General features: G+C 35.7%; 5 protein-coding genes across 7 annotated transcripts; all 5 read right to left on the bottom strand.

Annotated features, from left to right (window-relative positions):
- Window positions 1–351: 351 nt before the first annotated feature.
- Window positions 352–1,503, bottom strand: gig2g (grass carp reovirus (GCRV)-induced gene 2g). Its single transcript, NM_001245999.1, is given in 2 exon segments — window positions 352–1,293; window positions 1,459–1,503. A coding segment is annotated over 1 exon segment (468 nt). The 5' UTR covers window positions 965–1,293; window positions 1,459–1,503; the 3' UTR covers window positions 352–496.
- Window positions 1,504–3,102: 1,599 nt separating this feature from the next.
- Window positions 3,103–4,825, bottom strand: gig2f (grass carp reovirus (GCRV)-induced gene 2f). The gene is given in 3 exon segments (NM_001245984.1): window positions 3,103–3,113; window positions 3,115–3,149; window positions 4,398–4,825. Coding segments are annotated over 3 exon segments (474 nt in total).
- A 1,367-nt stretch (window positions 4,826–6,192) lies between these two features.
- Window positions 6,193–7,220, bottom strand: LOC147831913 (uncharacterized). Its single transcript, XM_087301285.1, has one exon. The coding sequence runs from the start codon at window positions 7,210–7,212 to the stop codon at window positions 6,376–6,378; it is 837 nt and encodes a 278-aa protein (XP_087157411.1). The 5' UTR covers window positions 7,213–7,220; the 3' UTR covers window positions 6,193–6,375.
- Window positions 7,221–8,765: 1,545 nt separating this feature from the next.
- LOC147831914 (uncharacterized) lies at window positions 8,766–18,527 on the bottom strand. 3 transcript variants are annotated; one of them, XM_087301271.1, is made up of 4 exons: window positions 18,387–18,527; window positions 11,969–12,009; window positions 11,430–11,497; window positions 9,079–10,819 (listed from the first exon to the last, which is right to left on the bottom strand). In XM_087301271.1, exon 4 carries the CDS (start codon window positions 10,809–10,811, stop codon window positions 9,681–9,683), a length of 1,131 nt encoding a protein of 376 aa, XP_087157397.1. In that variant the 5' UTR covers window positions 10,812–10,819; window positions 11,430–11,497; window positions 11,969–12,009; window positions 18,387–18,527; the 3' UTR covers window positions 9,079–9,680. The 3 variants fall into 3 exon arrangements, with proteins under 3 accessions (XP_087157396.1, XP_087157397.1, XP_087157398.1); XM_087301272.1 differs by lacking the exon at window positions 18,387–18,527 and having other exon boundaries at window positions 11,969–12,022; XM_087301270.1 differs by lacking the exons at window positions 11,430–11,497; window positions 18,387–18,527 and having other exon boundaries at window positions 8,766–10,819; window positions 11,969–12,081.
- On the bottom strand, window positions 15,251–16,032 carry gig2d (grass carp reovirus (GCRV)-induced gene 2d). Its single transcript, NM_001245987.2, has 2 exons — window positions 16,008–16,032; window positions 15,251–15,922 (listed from the first exon to the last, which is right to left on the bottom strand). Exon 2 carries the CDS (start codon window positions 15,912–15,914, stop codon window positions 15,453–15,455), a length of 462 nt encoding a protein of 153 aa, NP_001232916.2. The 5' UTR covers window positions 15,915–15,922; window positions 16,008–16,032; the 3' UTR covers window positions 15,251–15,452.
- Window positions 18,528–18,670: the final 143 nt, after the last annotated feature.

The raw sequence follows: 18,670 nt of genomic DNA on the forward strand, positions 1-18,670 counted from the left end.
CGGAGGAAACCCATGTAAACGCAGGGAGAACATGCAAACCCCACACAGAAATGCCAACTGAGCCGAGGATCGACAGCGACAAGGCTACCTTCTTGCTGTGAGGCGAACGTGCTACCCACTGTGCCACTGTGTCGCCTGAGTATGTTCTTTCATGTAAAAATAATACTGAAAATATACACCTACTTGTGGATGCAAATAACACTAAAATAACACAATAACACTTTTTACACAGATTATTATTCCCCCTGAAACTCATTTGAAAGTTTATTTGGATATTATAATTTGCTAAAATAATGAATATTGTATGAGTCACTTGCTGAGCCATTTCACACACTACTGTTGAGTACACTCTAAAATCTGAGTAACTTTCAAATACAGAAAGGGTCAAATAAACATGTTCAAACTACATTAATCATATCAATTTATGTGTCTAAGGATCAGAACATACATTTTAATTTCATTGCATCTTGTTTTATTTTCAACAGGATTTAACAGCTTAGAGGATGACACAAGTCTGATCCAACTCCTTTGAAAGAATCATATCGACGACTGTGATTTGTTTCGGATCCCAAACACAGTCTTCTTCAAGACCGCTGGACACCATGCCACAGTTTGGAGGGCACCAGGCAGTGTCGTACCCATGATCATGCCAGGTTTTCTTCAGGGTATGATCTTGGTGATCAACAATCTTCACTCTCCCAACATTAACCTTCACTTTCAGAACCACTCTCTCTTTCTCAGGCAGATCCAGAGGGTATCTGGAAGCCTTCTGCAGGTCCCGGCTGAGGTAGACGCCACGTCCAAGCATGCCATCTTCAGACTGAAGGAAACCCTCTGAAAAAATGTTCATGGCAGCTTTAATGGAAGTGCCATGGTACATGATGTAGTCTTTTCCTTCTTCTGGTGCCGTACAGCTCTCAAGACATGGTGGAACAGCCGGACCCGAGTCTGTTTCAGTTGTCATGTTTGCACCTGAATCACAATTAATCTTAGCATATTAATGAATATTAATGAGGGTTATATAATGATAAACAAATCAAGTTATGAAGATGTATTTTAAAAACGTATAATGGACAAAAATTTGCTTTAAAAAAAATAGGTGATTTGCCTCAGATGTTGCTTTTATTGCTGTTGAAAGACGTCTAAAAAATTTTTTAACTTAATCAGAAAGTGCTCAATAAACTTTCAGTATTTTACACAAAAAGCATCTACAGGTATATTTTGTAAACTTCTTTTACTTCTTGAAATACTTTAAGTTTTACTTAAATATACTTGAGAAAAGTTTAGGTATATGTTGTATATTGAGTTAGTAACAAATTGATTGTTCAGTTACAACGCACTCTAGTGGTGTGTGTGTGTATGTGGTTGTTGCAATAGTGAAGTAAAGACGTGTTCAGAGCAGCTCCGGTGTGATTGTCTTAATTACTGTTATGTAAGTGTACAAACATAACAGTATATTATATTTGTTTTTCAGTATTTTGATTACTTCAAATATTCATTATTATTTTCATTTAACAATTGCTGCAGGCATTTTGCTAATAAACCATCTGACTTAAATACCTATAGACTGCAAAAAGCTGTGTTACGCTTTAATACCTTTAGAAATATGTTACTCTTATGTTGCACTGGTATAGTTTTTGGCAATAACCCAAAATACATTGTATTGGTCAAAATGATGAGTGTCTTGTTCCATGCAGACATTTTGTAACTTTCATACTGTACATATATTTTGTAATAAATTGCAATACTTCATTGAACTAAATTTAGACAACTTAAAAGACAGTTTTCTTAATGTTTAGATTTTTTAGTAATTCCAGATTTGAGATTTTCAATAGTTGTATCATGATCAAATGTTGCCCTATAATGAACCATACATAATTGGAAAGTTTGATTCATTATGACTGAGTTTGTGGTCCAGGGTGACATATTGGCTGAACTGAAAAGTGGTCCAGTCAGTTCAAACCAATAGTTTGAAACAATAGTTAGCCCTATTCACGTTATTGGCTCTTTGATATAAAATTGTTTTGAGCTAAAAATGTTTGTTAAATGAATAAATGCAAATTGTCTGGTAAAACGTGTTTGTTTCTCGACAAGCCAAAAGTGTGCCAACAGGCGTAAAAGTTTATTAGAGTGCATAAACAATATTAATTCAATAATAGTTTTTCCAAGTAAAAAAAATTACATATTTTGTCTTGTAAGCAAGAGTATAGCATTAACAAAATGGTGACTTACCTCTAATGAGCTTTCCACTGAATGCAGTTTGAAGACAAAGCATGTTATTCATCCAAGTGATGCTCACTGCAGAGCCATTAGGGCAGAGCTGAGCTCCAGCAAGGGGGAGCTTGAGCTCCAGCTCCTCCTTCCTTGCACTTCTTCTACAAGTGATGTCACTGGGGGTTGAGGTTAGGGGTGGGGGTGGGGTGAATGTACGCATTAAATCAGCTTATAGGAGGAGGAGTTGGAGCTCAAGCTCCCCCTTTATTGAAGCCCAAGTGGCTCTGCAGCGAGCAGTGTCTTCAGGAAGCGCCCTCATGTTGAACTGTCTGTTTCTCTTTATTAACCGTTATCATGTGTTTATGGGTGTGTTGTAAAGGATATTGTAAAAGCGGGGGTTTCCTTACTGTAACTGTAAGCTTTATTGTTCTCTTTTGGGGCGATTTGTACTGCCACGTAATAGATTTACGATATATATATATATATACAACATATAAGACAAACAATAAACAACATTGATAGTAGTAAAAACAGCAACTAGCCTTCTCTCATTAAAATTAAAATGTAAATCTGTTGGTCCTTGCTAAAGGGACCCTATACTGATATCCTGAGGGAAGGGGTAGCAATGAATAAAAAGAGGATGGTTTTCACTTTTAACATACTATGACTACAAGCCAGTCTGAAGCAAAAGAAGCCTATGATTTGTGAACGTGATGAAACTGATGGTGCACTATTCAAATTTCTTTCACTTTAGACCTATGTTCAAATATAAAGATTATTTACTAAATGGGGCTCTTATTTTATTTTACATTTCATTCAGATAAAAAAAAAGTAAAATGTTGTTTCTTTTTTACAATATTATCTTTGCAAACAATGCACCACACTATATCAGAAACGCATCTGTGACTGCTGGAGTCTAAAATGGTGACGGTGACCTGAACACACAAGCATGAGCAATTGGTTGACTGTCTGCTTAATATCTGTTGATATGCTCATTCAACTGACATTTAACTGATTATAAGAAACTTTGAAAGGACATGTCAACATATCTAGCCCTAACCCCAACCTAACAGTTTATAATCTAATAGGAATTAGTTGGCATGTACAGTTTAAGTCAGAAGTATGAGACCCCGGAATTATTAGCCCTGTTTATTTTCCCCCAACTTCTGTTTGAGAAATAAGATTTTTTAAATACATTTTAATCATAGTAGTTTTATTAACTCATTTCTAATAACTGATTTATCTTTGCCATGATGACAGTAAATAATATTTGACTAGATATTTTCAAGACACTTTTTTACAGCTTAAAGTGATTTAATAATAAAATAATTTAAAGGCTTAGCTACTATAATTAGGTTAACTAGGCAGGTTAGGGTAATTAGGCAGGTTATTGTATAACGATGGTTTGTTCTGTAGACTATTGAAAAAATATATAGCTTGAAGGGGCTAATAATTTTGACCTTAAAATGGTGTTTAGAAAATTAAAAACTGCTTTTTTTTTGTATCCAAAATAAAACAAATAAGACTTTCTCCAGAAGAAAAAAACTATTATTAGACATACTATGAAAATTTTCTTGATCTGTTCAACATCATTTAGGAAATATTTAAAAAGGGAAAAAAATAAATCAAAGGGGGGCTTATAATTCTGATTTCAACTGTAGATGCAATGTAATTAAATTCAACAAACAGACCATCAAAATAAAGTGTGACTGAGCAATTTGAAATTTTTATATTGTTACTTTTATATATTCTAAAATTGTATATTTTCAATTTCCACAGCAAAGATTGATAAAATGAGTTGTGCATTAATCATGGTTGAGTTTAATATTATTTTTAATTTAAATATAGTCCTATTTAACATATTAAACATTAGTACAAATCAACAAATAAAGTCCATGTGTGGAAAAAAATATATATATACTAAAAAATACAAACAAAATAAGTTAAATGTTTTCATCAAATTGACAGCAGATATTTAAGTTAGTTAAAACACCCCAAAGCTCAAGGAAAGAGGATACTTTCTCTTTACAAATTTAATACACAAAACAACACTGATCATGAGCAATATTTTTTTCTGAACAAAACAATTTGGTTACATCATCCAGTAACCTTTATAATGTGGTTTTTATGTCAGTATTTCGATTAGGAATAGTAACAAAATGAAAAGCAACGGTAAAACAAACTCTAAAAATGGGTAGATAATTTCAATGACCTGGATACGTTTTGGATCCCAAACACAATCTTCTTCAAGGCCGCTTGGCACCATGCCACAGTTTGGAGGGCACCAGGCAGTGTCGTACCCTTGATCATGCCAGGGTGTCTGCAAAGGATGACCTTGGAGGTTAATCCTCTTTACTTTCCCAACATTGACCTTCACTTTCAGAACCACTTTCTGGAATGCTTGCAGATTCAGTGGGTATCTGGAGGCCTTCTCTAGATCTCGGCTAAGTTAGACGCCACGTCCAAGCATGCCTTGAGAAGACTGCTGAAAACCGTTTACTTTGATTTTCTTTGCAGCCTCCATGGATGTGCCATGGTACATTGTGTAGACCTCACCTGATTTTAGATCTGTGTTGATTTGGAGGAAAGTTGACCCATCTCCACCAGACATGTTTTCAGCTGCACATCACAAATAAAATCAGAACATTTTTAAAATAAACACAGAAACAGGTACCAAGATAAGAAAATGCCCAGCATAACTGTATACAATGTATTTATTTTTCAGTGAATATACACTATATATGTATATTTAATATACATTTGTGTGTGTGTGTGTGTGTGTGTGTGTGTGTGTGTGTGTGTGTGTGTGTTTAACAGTTTTATTAAATGTTTATAGTTATTAGTGTAATAATTTGTGCACTAAACATCATTAGGATAAGAAAAATTACATTTTACTTCAAGTTAAAAAATAAAAATTAAAATAATAACAATAACATTAATGTTATGTGCGAACAATTGTAATGGGCAATGTATAATCTAATCATTGTAAGTAAAATTAAAAATCACTTACCAGACCTCAAATATAAGCTAAATTGACACGCTGTTGGTGACTTTTTCAAGGGAAATGACTAGTCCAGCTGTTTTTAATTACAAAAACCTTAAAACACTGTAACTGTGAGCATTCACAAAAACACGTCGAGCTGGTATTTGACTAATGTTCTCTTCAAAACAATACTTTTGGAAAAATCTCAAAAAACCTCAAGGTATTGCAGTGTATAACCGGGAGATTAAACCCAACCAAAACGTTCGTTTTATCGGAGCATATCAAATTCCAGCCAATCACATCTTCTGTTTTTAGCTCGGCCGTAATCAAACAATCGACGTGCGGAAGAAGCTAGACTTATAACGTTTAAAACATTCTTCTCTGCGTGAACTAAAGGTATTTGTTGATTGAAACACAACATAAGCTATCGCACATTGTGAAATAGCTTGACTGTTCCATTGTGAATGTGCCTTTCACTTTCTTGGATTAATTGCCATTGGTCGTCCAAAATGTCAATCAGGCGACATCACTTTTCGGTTTAATTTAGAGGAAGGGTAAAATAGGGTCTACATCTATGGTCTACATCTGCACTGGATTATTTTATGTTGCTATTTAATTTATGTATTGGACTTTTGAAATAGAGCACATTTCTCTTGCACCGTTTGTTTTTTCAACACCATCTATAAAAGTCAACTATTGAATAGTTTCCATGTGAGGAAACATATGGAATAGACTTCATTCATCCATCCATACACACTCTTTAACATACAAATACACCATGGCTATATTAATTCAATTCACCTATAGCACATGTCTTTGGGCTCTGGGGGAAACCCACACAAACACGGGGAAAACATGCAAAATCCACACAGAAATGCCAGCAGACCCAGCAGGGACTCAAACCAGCAACCTTCTCGCTGTGAGACACAGAGCTAACCACTGAGCCACCATTTCACCCCACAAGTAACAGTATTGGAAGTAAAACAACACTACTGTTTCTGTTATGATTTCTTTATTTATATAATAAATACCCTTTCCAAAACAGTTTTTCTGTATGTTTACATTGCTTCAAGAATATTCTTCCTTTAAAAAAAAGAGTAAACCTTACTGCAAAGTGTTACCAATGAAATGTAGGTAAGGATGTTTTTGCTCAGCTTATAACAGACATTTCAGACTATTCATACTGGACGAATTACATCAATGACAATGATTCGACTTGGATCCCTAACACAGTCTTTCTCAAGACCATTACACACTATGCCACAGTGTGGAGGGCACCAGGCAGTGTCGTACCCTTGTAAAAACCAGGTTTTCTGCAGTGGATGACCGTGGCGGTCAATCTTTATCACTCTCCCCACATTGACCTTTACTCTCAGGACAGTTCTCTGATGTTTAGTCACATGCGTAGGGGTGTTAAAGGCTTTTTCCGGGTCTCGACTGAGGTAAACTCCACGCCCAAGTTTGCCTCGTTTTGACCGGCTAAATCCATGGGCTTTGATTTTCTCTGCATTCTCCTTTGAAGTGCCATAAAACATTGTGTATTCTTTTCCTTCAACTGGATCTTCTGGAATAACGTTTTGAAGGCTTGGAGGAATTATATCAATAACTGTGATTCGTTCTGGATCCCAAACACAATCTTCCTCAAGGCCGCTGGTGACCATGCCACAGTTTGGAGGGCACCAGGCAGTGTCGTACCCTTCAGCATTCCAGGATTTCTGCAGTGGATGACCTTGATAGTCAATCTTCTTCACTTTCCCAACATTGACCTTCACTCTAATAACAACTCTCTCTTTGGGATTATCAAGAGGGTATCTGCTGGCCTTGTTGAGATCTCGACTGAGGTAGACACCACGTCCAAACATGCCGTTTGTTGATGGCTGGAACCCATGGATTCTGATCTGTTCTGCTGCTGTTTTAGTGGTTCCATGATACATTCGGTATACTTTACCATCCTCAGGCTCTGTACTGCTTTGGAGACACGGCACCCCTGGATCCAAGTCACTCTCTGTCCACATGGTTAAACCTAAAAATACAAACACTTTTCATGTTCAAGTCAGCAAAAATTCACTGACGTGAGAAACTTTGAATCACTTAACCCTTAAAGACCGAGACAGCCGCCCGCGGCTAAAAATAAGTATTGCTCTTAAATGTTTAATAACTTTTGATCCGCTAATCCGATTCATACAATTCAAAGATTGGCATAAAGAAGAGAATCTCAGCTTTCCAGCGCTGTAACATAGTACATTCGCGGACTTTCAGAGGCTCCGGAATCAGTGCGGTTACGTCATCAAAATTTGACAACGCTGATTTGACAAAGAAACGCTCGTCACTGTGTCTCCGGACAAACCAGACATGAAACATTGATGCATTGTCCCTCCTTCATGCCCAGATTGGTTCAAACTCACAATCTCTCAACCAATAAGCATAGGTTTCGCTTTCTGGACCAACAATGAGCTTTTTGAACAACACGGAATGAGAGATAGGCTGTACATTTACGCGCGGCTAAATAAAACGCAAAAAAAAAAGTTTTGCATGAAATAATTCTCATACTAAGTACTTTTGCATGCACATCTGCACAGAAACATGACAAAACAGTGACACAGCAAAGACGAAGTGCTGCTCTTGCCGTTTTCAAAAGACGCAAATGAAGGTGCGGCTGTTTGTCTGCATTGCAGACAGCCATATCCATATCCATAGACAATCATGTCCATGCTGGCACATAAAACCTAAGGATGGTCCATATTGAATCTAGTTTAGTTATGTAACTATTTATAGTATAGTAAATATTTATATCCATTTTTTACTGAGGATTTGCACCATGTTTATTTGGACTTTGACGCATTATTTATTATTTTCTTATTTTTTTATTTGTTCATTGTAAGTGGTGTTGTTTATAGTAACTGAGAATATATTATTTGGAAAAAGTCAAAATTGCTTCACTGTTCTGTTATTTTGTAACATTTTTTTTTCTGTTTAGTTCATTCCCAAAACTTTTGGGCAAATACATTGTCAGTAAATAAATGCATTTTTTCCCCCATTGAAAAACGCCTTGGAATAACATTGAAATAAATTGCTATAACTTGCTCAGGGAATGGTGGATGTAGACAAAATTTATTTTGGAAGTATAAAACATCATAGCATGTATTTCTAAAGAAAGAAAAACAAACTTCATAAGGTTTTGTTTGTAACAACTAGAAAATGCCACTTTTTTAAAAATCGTTTCTGGAAAATTCTGGAATATTTTCTGTCTGTTCATATGTTTTTGGACCAAAAAATTTTTTAGACTGGACCTTTAAATGATACAGATTAAAACTTCAGGTTCTCCTGTTTAAAATGATATATGACACTTGAGGCTGACTGCTAAAATAAAAATAAAAACTGCTTTTAAAAAAATAATAATATAGGCCTATTAGGTGCCCACAAAATACCTCTAGGTCTTTAAGGGTTAATAAAATTATTCACTGTTTTAAAGCACTCAATACATCACACCCTGATAAAAATCACTGGTAAAAACTGTTTAAATACAAATAAAAAGCTCAGGGCAAATTTAAAACATCTTTTACAAACCTTAACCATAATTAAAACTTTTATTAAAGGTACAATAAAATGTTATATTAAGTGATTATTAAATACACCTTATCATCTACTACGAATACTCACAACACACTTGAATATAAAAATATGCTACATATATTCACAACACAACTAAATACAGAAACACACTGCAAATATTCACAACACAACCTGTCAGGATTCTTGAGAAAAATAAATAAATAAAAATACTATTCCTCCTTATAATTTCCAAATAATAAAAATAATAAAAACAAATATTTAATAATTAATAAAATAAACAAACTTATGCAAATAAATACAACTAAGTATGGAGTTTTCAGACTAAAGATGTTTATAAATAGGATTCCCAACCCAAAACAACTTGCTTAATAAACAAAACTGTGCCATTACATCACCATGACTACAATAACAGAGGGATCATCTGAAAATATATACATTTAAATAAATTGGCTATGCAAATTAAACAAATTTACATCTCATTCAAACCAAAATAAACAAAATACCATTTAAAAATCATATTCACCTAAACAAAACATATCATGAAAATATATCCAATAACAAGTTTGATTCTGATTGTTGTTACACCTTTCAATCACCAGCATGGATTTTAACCTATAGAAAATACTTTGGAGCTTGCCTGCTGTCCTTTCATAAGTCAACACATACTCTCTTACTTAGAGCATAAATATTTCAAGAAATTAACAAAAGAAAACATACAAAAACAACTCCACAAATTTACAAAAGATGAAAAAGATGCACATCAAAACAAATATTTTAAATAACAATAAGTACACCAAAACAGACATTTGTTGTTTATTTTAGGGTTCATATAGCATAATTGATAGGTATTTAAAAGTTTTGTCTAAATAATCTGTTGAAATACAGGCTATATTACCTGGAATTACTCTTTTTACTGTAAGTACAGTAAGTAATAAGGAACACAAAGCATAGTGACATAATTTGATTGCATTGTGAATATTTGAAGAATTTTACTGCATTCGATTGCATTAAGAAAATTTGGATTGTGAATTATAAAAGTTTGATATGTGATCCATAAATCTAGACGTGTTTGAAATTGCATGCAAACTGTAAGTGACCCAAGACATATGTTTGAATTCATATTTGTACCTGCATTCTTTTTGGATGTGCCATAAAACTTTGCGTAGGCTTTGCCTCCAACTGGATCCTTTGAGATAATGTTTTGAAAACTTGGACTGATTACATCAATGACAGTGATTCGACTTGGATCCCTAACACAGTCTTTCTCAAGACCATTACACACTATGCCACAGTGTGGAGGGCACCAGGCAGTGTCGTACCCTTGTAAAAACCAGGTTTTCTGCAGTGGATGACCGTGGCGGTCAATCTTTATCACTCTCCCCACATTGACCTTTACTCTCAGGACAGTTCTCTGATGTACAGTTACATGCGTAGGGGTGTTAAAGGCCTTTTCTGGGTCTCGACTGAGGTAAACTCCACACCCAAGTTTGCCTCGTTTTGACCGGCTAAATCCATGGGCTTTGATTTTCTCTGCATTCTCCTTTGAAGTGCCATGAAACATTGTGTATTCTTTTCCTTCAACTGGATCTTCTGGAATAACGTTTTGAAGGCTTGGAGGAATTATATCAATAACTGTGATTCGTTCTGGATCCCAAACACAATCTTCCTCAAGGCCGCTGGTGACCATGCCACAGTTTGGAGGGCACCAGGCAGTGTCGTACCCTTCAGCGTGCCAGGTTTTCTGCAGTGGATGACCTTGATAGTCAATCTTCTTCACTTTCCCAACATTGACCTTCACTCTAATAACAACTCTCTCTTTGGGATTATCAAGAGGGTATCTGCTGGCCTTGTTGAGATCTCGACTGAGGTAGACACCACGTCCAAACATGCCGTTTGTTGATGGCTGGAACCCATGGATTCTGATCTGTTCTGCTGCTGTTTTAGTGGTTCCATGATACATTCGGTATACTTTACCATCCTCAGGCTCTGTACTGCTTTGGAGACACGGCACCCCTGGATCCAAGTCACTCTCTGTCCACATGGTTAAACCTAATGACAAAAATATTTATACATATAAATTTGGCAAGAGAAGAAATTGAAAGGAGAACTGGTTTGTAGCTGGTTTGTTGACAACCTTTGTATAATTCTTCTGCAAATATATCTTCACTGTACCTCTAAGATGACAATTTCAGCTATGAACAAATATCTTAAACAACGTTCAACCAATTATTTTAAGAGATAAAAAAGAAGCACATGAGTGAGTAAAATACACATTAGTTTTTTTTTATCTGATGACATTTATATACTTAATTTAACACACTGTCAGTATTAATGCTCAGAGGTGGAGGTTTATTAACAAAAATAAGTAAACATTTGAGCGATCTTTATTAAATGTCAGGGGTAAAAATCCTGAGACTAAACAGTTTTGAAGAGAAAGATTTTTAAATAAGATCTGCTTTTGCATGCAAGATTAGCAGCATGCATCGTAATCCAGAAACCGGCACAGAAGGATTTTAAGACAACTTACAAATAATGGGCTTTAAACATTTAATTTTTTTTGTCTTTGTTTTTTGACTAATAGCTCTTTTACTTTCATGAAACTGTATTGGTGATTTTCTTTAAAAAGGCTTTTTCTGTGGTCAAGAAGACAAATTCTTACCCAATATGTCTTTCAAGGTTTTTATTCTTTGCAAAGAAGGTCACACAATCATACATCAACACCAGTTTCTGCAAAGTGAGACACAGAAGCAGAGTGTGTTCTCTTTGTATCTAGTTTGTAATGCCCACAATGTTACTAGTGAATCACAGTTATCCTAACACTCATATTTTACTTTTAAACGATTATATTTCACCCTCCATGCAAGGATTGCAATCTTGTCTGATGATAAACAGGCACTAAAGTGGTCATGTATAGCCTATATCTCTATGTAGGCTATACGTAATGTATACAGAAAGATGAAAAATAAACAGTCGTTAAAGTAGTCACGCATGGTCTAACTAAATGACATAGAAAAACGGAAAGAAGAACAGACTTTATAATGTATATAAATAGATATAAATTAATTTCCACCAAAAAACACATATCAACTTTAGTAATATTAGTATAACAGTACAACCATTTCATTAATTATTATAGGATTTTTTAACAGTTTATAAATGACTAAAAAAGACAAGATTTGGACCAAGCAAAAGCCTTACCTCTGATGTTGCTTCTAAAGCTGTGTGCTTTCTTGTGAGAGCTGAAATAAATACGCATCTGTTAGGGTGGGGCCATGACTAAAGTTTCTCTACAGAGTTAGGTTTCATTTCCTGATAAATGGACTCATTGTTTGAAGTCTTCATTTGCATGACAGATAATAATTTTTTATTATTTGTAATAAATCATACATTTTTATCGTGCAAGGAAGTGTTCATTTGAAAAAAACAAACTAACATGATGTATAAAAAAAGTTTACAAAAATGCAGTTATTTATTTTACAAATCAACTTTTTATTAATTTCCTAAAAATATAAACATAAAAAGACGATCATAGACTATAAATCCTGGTTTGTTGCAACATTTGTCAAAGTTAAAAACCAGAGAGAATTGTTTTAAACTTGATTGTACATAAACTGTAAATATTGGATTGCTAAGTGATACATTTCTAATAGTTTCAGCTAATGTAATCATTCAATAAACCGCCAACTTATCCAGCACATGTTTTATACAGCAGATGCCCTTCCAGCTGCAACCCATCTCTGGGAAACATCCATATACACTCATTCACACACATATTTGAGCCTACCCAATTTATCTGTACCGCATGTCTTTGGAATGTGGGGGAAACCGGAGTACCCGGAGGAAACCCATGCAAACGCAGGCAGAACATGCTAAATTCACACAGAAACACCAACTGACCCAGCCGAGGCTCGAACCAGCAACCTTCTTGCTGTAAGGCAACAGCACTACCTACTGCGCCACTGCTCACCCTAATAAAATCAGTATAATATTAATTAGTTGTTTTAATTTAGATTATGTTCAGTCAATGGTGAGGTCAAAATAGTCGCATTTCAGTTTTTGTTTCTGGTTTACAGGACTGTTTCACTGGAAATTCTTCATTTGCCTAAACAGCTGTGACTTAGGATGTTTGAACATGTCAGGGTAATGATCAATAAATACAGCTTGCCTGATATGATTCGAACAGATACAGTCAATACAGGAAAACCACCGATATAAAACATTCCTTATTGTTATCTTTGTTGGGCTTACTCAGTTTACATGGTTTCAGCATTGCATTTAGTGCCGGAAATATTTGGATGTCAGAAATTTGCATTACCGAGCAGTTGCACAGGTGTACCTAATAAAGTGTCTGTTGTAAGTATTGGCAAAATGATTGCATGGTATCAGGCAGTGTGCGCTTAAGTCATGTAATGTTAGCATCAAATTGTCAATGTATATTGTAAAATAATGCTAAAAATATCTGAATGTGAGCATATCTGAGGCACAACCAGACTTCATAAATTAAGTTTCATTTCTCAGCCAGCCCATGGCATTCTTGTGATAAGAAATCAAACTTTATCATTCTTATAACTGCTTAGACATGGGGTTCAAAGGTTTCCAGGTGTGTCCTAAAGTTGCCCTGCTGTGAAGTTAAGTAAATAAAGTTTGCATCAATGTTACTGGTTATGAAAGCCCTTTCGTATTGGTGGACAGAACAGTCATTAATGTTTAATAAGGGTGGAGCTATAAAAAAGAGAGAGACAAAATCCTACAGATCAGCAGGATTTAGAAACAAAAGAATACATTCATAGTTTTTAAATAGTTGCATTTTTTAATAATATATTTTTATTTAGCTTTTTCAAAAGTTACCAATACAGAACATCGAAACGAAGCAGCAAACAAACTAAAGTAAAACATACACACACACACAGTAAATAAAAATAAATAATAAAATAAAATAAATAAATAAAAGGGAAGAGAGACAGTATAAACCAATGGAGAAAGACTATTTTGTCAAATCAAATCATGTGGTAGCCTACTGTTTTAATATAATTCAAAAATGGATTCCAAATATTTTTAAATAATTAAAATTTTCCTCTCAAAGAATATGTGATCTTATGCAATGGTTTACAGTTGCAAACCTCTGAGATCCACAGTCCATGTCTGTTTTCCATTTTAATGCAATACATGTTTTAGCTATTGTCAGTAACATTTCAGTAAGCTTATTGGCATGATTATGCTGGAGATTAGAATTTGTAAAATTGCCCAAAAACATTTCTCTGGATCCAATGGAAAATCAATTTCATGAATCAGTGATATGATATTGCATACCAGTAACCACAACACTTTCACTTTAGGGCACAGCCATGTAGAATACAAACATATACCTACTTCTATACCACATCTGAAGCAGAGAAGTGAAATACTGTCTGCATTTTAATGAGAAACAAAAGCAAATTATAAAGTATAATAAATACATTAGATTTTTTGCACATACACCTATGAAAAACTAAGAGACCAGAGACCACTCATATTGTTAATTTTATTTTAATATAAATTATTAAATTTAATAGTTTGAAATTAATTTAAATTGTTTGAATTGAATGCTTAAAAAGTATGGTGGCTGAGGGAGCTTAATGTGTGGAAACCTTAATTGGAAACACCTTATTGACACTACATGTGTTGCAAATACGCTGCAAATCCTCATAACACATGCATTCATTCATTTTTTTGTTGGCTTAGTCCCTTTATTAATCCGGGGTCGCCACAGCGGAATGAACCGCCAACTTATCCAGCAAGTTTTTACGCAGCGGATGCCCTTCCAGCCGTAGCCCATCTCTGGGAAACATCCACACACACACTCATACACTACGGACAATTTAGCCTACCCAATTCACCTGTACCGCATGTCTTTGGACTGTGGGGGAAACCGGAGCACCCGGAGGAAACCCACGCGAAGGCAGGGAGAACATGCAAACTCCACACAGAAACGGCAACTGAGCAGAGGTTCGAACCAGCGACCCAGCGACCTTCTTGTTGTGAGACGATTAACACAGGCACATCAATGCAAATGTTACAAAGGGATGAACTGAAAAAATATCAGACCCAGCTGGCATCTACTTATTGTGCAGTGACTATTGGTCAGTAAAGGTGACCTGAAAGAGTACTGCGTCAGGTGTTTCTACTGTTTCTGCCCTATGTTCCTTTTCAACATAAACCTGACAACCATAGATCTTACCCAAGCCCCCTACACATATAGCCTATTTAGGTGAACCCTTAGAATTACACATCACAAAACCTTTTAAGGTGAATCCTTAGGATAGGACAAGGACCAGATAGTCATGCACAGGAATGTGGATGTATAGTAAAATGTACACGTAGCCCTTTAAGGTGAAAATCAGTACAAGTGACTTTTCCATTGAAATCACACGTCTAAAAATGAGTCGTAAACAAGTTTCCACTACACATGCTCATCTAAAAATGAATTTCCATTACAAGAGTGAGGAATAAAATAAGATTTTATTATATTATTGCAACATCTGATAAAAGTAATGAGGACGAGGCAGAAAATCTGTTTTAAACTTTAATGTAAGCCAAACAATAGATTTACAGAAAACTATTTTAATGAGTCAACATTGATAAGAAGACCCAAATCTTGCCTCTTTTCCAAAGAACTGGTATATTAGCACCTGTCCCCCTTTTTTTAATAATAAGCCGCCGCATGCTGCACTTTTGGGTAAATGACATCAATGATCTGAATCCGACGGGGATCCCAAACACAATCTTCCTCAAGGCCGCTGGACACCATGCCACAGTTTGGAGGACACCAGGCAGTGTCATACCCATGATCATGCCAGGTTTTCTGCATCGGATGACGTTGATGGTCAATTTTTTTTACTCTTCCAACATTGACATGTACTCTAACAACAACCTTATCATGCACAGGCCAGTTAATAGGGTATCTGCTGGCTTTGTTAAGATCCCGGCTGAGATAAACGCCACGTCCAAGCATCCCGTCTGCAGATGGCTGAAAGCCATAGTTGATAATCTGCTGCAAGGCATTTCGAGTGGTCCCGTGATACATTAAATATGTTTTACCAGCCAAAGGCTCCGAGTAGCTTTCAAGACAGGGTACAGCTGGGTGCAAATCATTCTCTGCCCACATGTTTAAATCTAGAGAAAAGGAACAGAAGTTTTGCATAAAGCAGATACATTTTGTTCGATTTTGATAGTTAGTGTGAAGAAATGCGATGCTTACCTCTTGGAAGACAGACTCAGACTGTGGAAATAGCTGTTTTAGAGGTGGAGAACATTTAAAAGCCACACCTTCAACGGAAATCCCCTAAACTTTCATTTCTTATGAACAAAAATTGTCCCAATTTAGAAACAGCTTTAAAATCTCATACACAGAGCTTGTGTTGGCAGGAAAGTTGCATCTAATGAAAATCTTTTTATATATAATGCCAAAAAAGTACATAGATGATGTCCTCAAATAAAGTAAGAAAGTACATTAATTTGACCTGATTCTGACATTGTTATCACTGCAGGTATTTGTAATGGATTTACAGTAAAATGTTTTAATGCACAATTCAGAGCTGTGTTATTACAGAGCCTTAACAAAAGTGTGTTTCCTAATAGCTTGTTTGTTTCACTAATATTATTCAATTATTACCAGCTGAATAGTGGAGTGGAAATTCATTTACATTGCGAGGTCTATTTTTTCTTTACACATTACTCAAGCCACATGGGCTACTTTGACATCTGTTTATCATCTGACCTTCTGTATGCATTATCCAGTTAAGCTATTTGTGGCTGGCAACTAAACTGCATATATATGTATATGTATGTATGTATATATATATATATATATATATATATATATACATCGAAATGAGAAAAGAGAAAGTACGGAGAAATGAGCGTTATGTAAAGTGTTTTTCCCCATGAGAAGCTGCGCAGCCGCAGATCGAAGGAAGTGATTCAATCCATTTCCTGGAAAATATCCTGTGCATGTGAATATGACCACAATTTTTGTGTTTTAGAGCCAACAGAGGTTATTTCTTAGATCCTCTTCAGTACACACTTTAAACATGAATTTGATTCTGTTACTGACTGCATCTGAAACCATTTGAATCACAGAGGAACAAATGTTAATGTAATTAACGTATGTCTCATAAAATCATTAATTCTCCTTTGGTTTAGTCTCTTATTTATCAGGGGTCGCCTCAGCGGAATGAACAGCCAACTATTCTGGCATATGTTTTAACAGCAGATGCCCTTCCAGCCAAAACTCAGTACTGGGAAACACCCTACACTATCACATTCATACAGGCACTCATAAACCATATGGCCAATTTGTTAACCCGATTCACTTATAGGAGATCCATGTGGACAAAGAGAGAACATACTCCTACAGAAACACCGACTGGCTCAGCCGTGACTCGAACCAGCAACCTTCTTGCTGTGGGACGACAGTGCTAACCACTGAACCACCATGCCACCCACATCATGTTGATCACAAAGGTGTTTCACATAGTTTGTATTTTACTGATTATTGAGATTTTTATTCTTGTTCTTTTCGGCTTAGTCCCTTCATTAATCTGGGGTCGCCACAGCGTAAATGAACCACCGACTTCTTCATCATATGGATGGCCAGTGGATGCCCTCCCAGCTGCAACCCATCACTGGGATCTGACACACTCTCATACACACACATACACTACAGACAATTTAGCTTACCCAATTCAGCTATAGTGCATTTGGGAACCAGAGCACCGGGAGGAAACCTAAGCGAACACGGGGAGAACATGCAAACTCCACACAGAAACGTATAGGCTCGAACCAGGAATCTTTTTGCTGTGAGGCTCTTGTGCTACCCACTGCGCCACTTATTAATTATACTTTTTAAATTTAACTTACCATAAGTTAGTTTTAGTTCTCTGCTGATTGTTTTTGCACAGATTTTTGCAAAGAGCAAGAGTAAAAAGTCATTAATATCATTATGAATATGAACACAAAATAAAATAACAATAAAATTATTTAAGCCAAAGGATAATGAAGATATATTTCACAGGCATGCAAATTCGATTTCAAAATCAAATCAAATTGTTTATTGGACATAAAAATAAGGTGTTTTCATTAATTCATTTTCTTGTCGGCTTAGTCCCTTTAACTATCCGGGATCGCCACAGCGGAATGAACCGCCAACTCATCCAGCTAGTTTTTAAGCAGTGGATGCCCTTCCAGCCGCAACCCATCTCTGGGAAACATCCACACACACTCACACTACGGACATTTTAGCCTACCCAATTCACCTGTACCACATGTATTTGCACTGCAGGGAGAACATGCAAACTCCACACAGAAACAGCAACTGAGCCGAGGCTTGAACCAGCGACCCAGCGACCTTCTTGATGTGAGGCGACAGCACTACCTACTGCGCCACTGCTTCGCCCGTGTTTCACATTTATTTACATTTCACATTTATTTTCAATTTATATTGAAATTATTTGTTATTCCACATATATTAAATAGTATATTACTGTGTTATATTTAACATTCCAAAGTAATTTTTGTGTTACTGTGTACATTATTTACATTCATGTAAAATTATTAATAAAAAAAAAATAATACTCACTTTCCTTCAGCTTTAGTCCCTACTTCATCAGAGGCCACAGTGTAATGAACCGCTATTTACTCTAACGCATTTTTTTACACAAGCAGATGCCCTTCCAGCACTGAAAGAGTACACTAACTTGTGAATAGCAATCCAAAACCTTTTACAGTAAGCTATTTTTAATAAAGTTAATAAAGTGATGAAAACTGACCAACTTCGTGAAACTGTTAAACTTCTGGCAGTTATGAATAAACAGGCAAGATAATACATGGATGGGCTACGTGTGTTTCCATGTCGCGTAATTC

This window comes from Danio rerio, chromosome 21 (genome assembly GCF_052040795.2).
Source record: "Danio rerio strain M-AB ecotype USA chromosome 21, GRCz13ab, whole genome shotgun sequence".
Lineage (NCBI taxonomy): Eukaryota > Metazoa > Chordata > Actinopteri > Cypriniformes > Danionidae > Danio > Danio rerio.

Bases quoted from the DNA above. Each gene is read 5' to 3' on its own strand.
- LOC147831913 (XM_087301285.1), bottom strand. From the start codon at position 7,212: ATGTGGACAGAGAGTGACTTGGATCCAGGGGTGCCGTGTCTCCAAAGC.
- LOC147831914 (XM_087301270.1), bottom strand. From the start codon at position 12,026: ATGCGTATTTATTTCAGCTCTCACAAGAAAGCACACAGCTTTAGAAGC. The intron at 10,820-11,968 runs GTAAGGCTTTTG...TTTTGTCATTAG, and splicing joins CTTTAGAAGCAACATCAGAG to GTTTAACCATGTGGACAGAG.
- gig2d (NM_001245987.2), bottom strand. From the start codon at position 15,914: ATGTGGGCAGAGAATGATTTGCACCCAGCTGTACCCTGTCTTGAAAGC.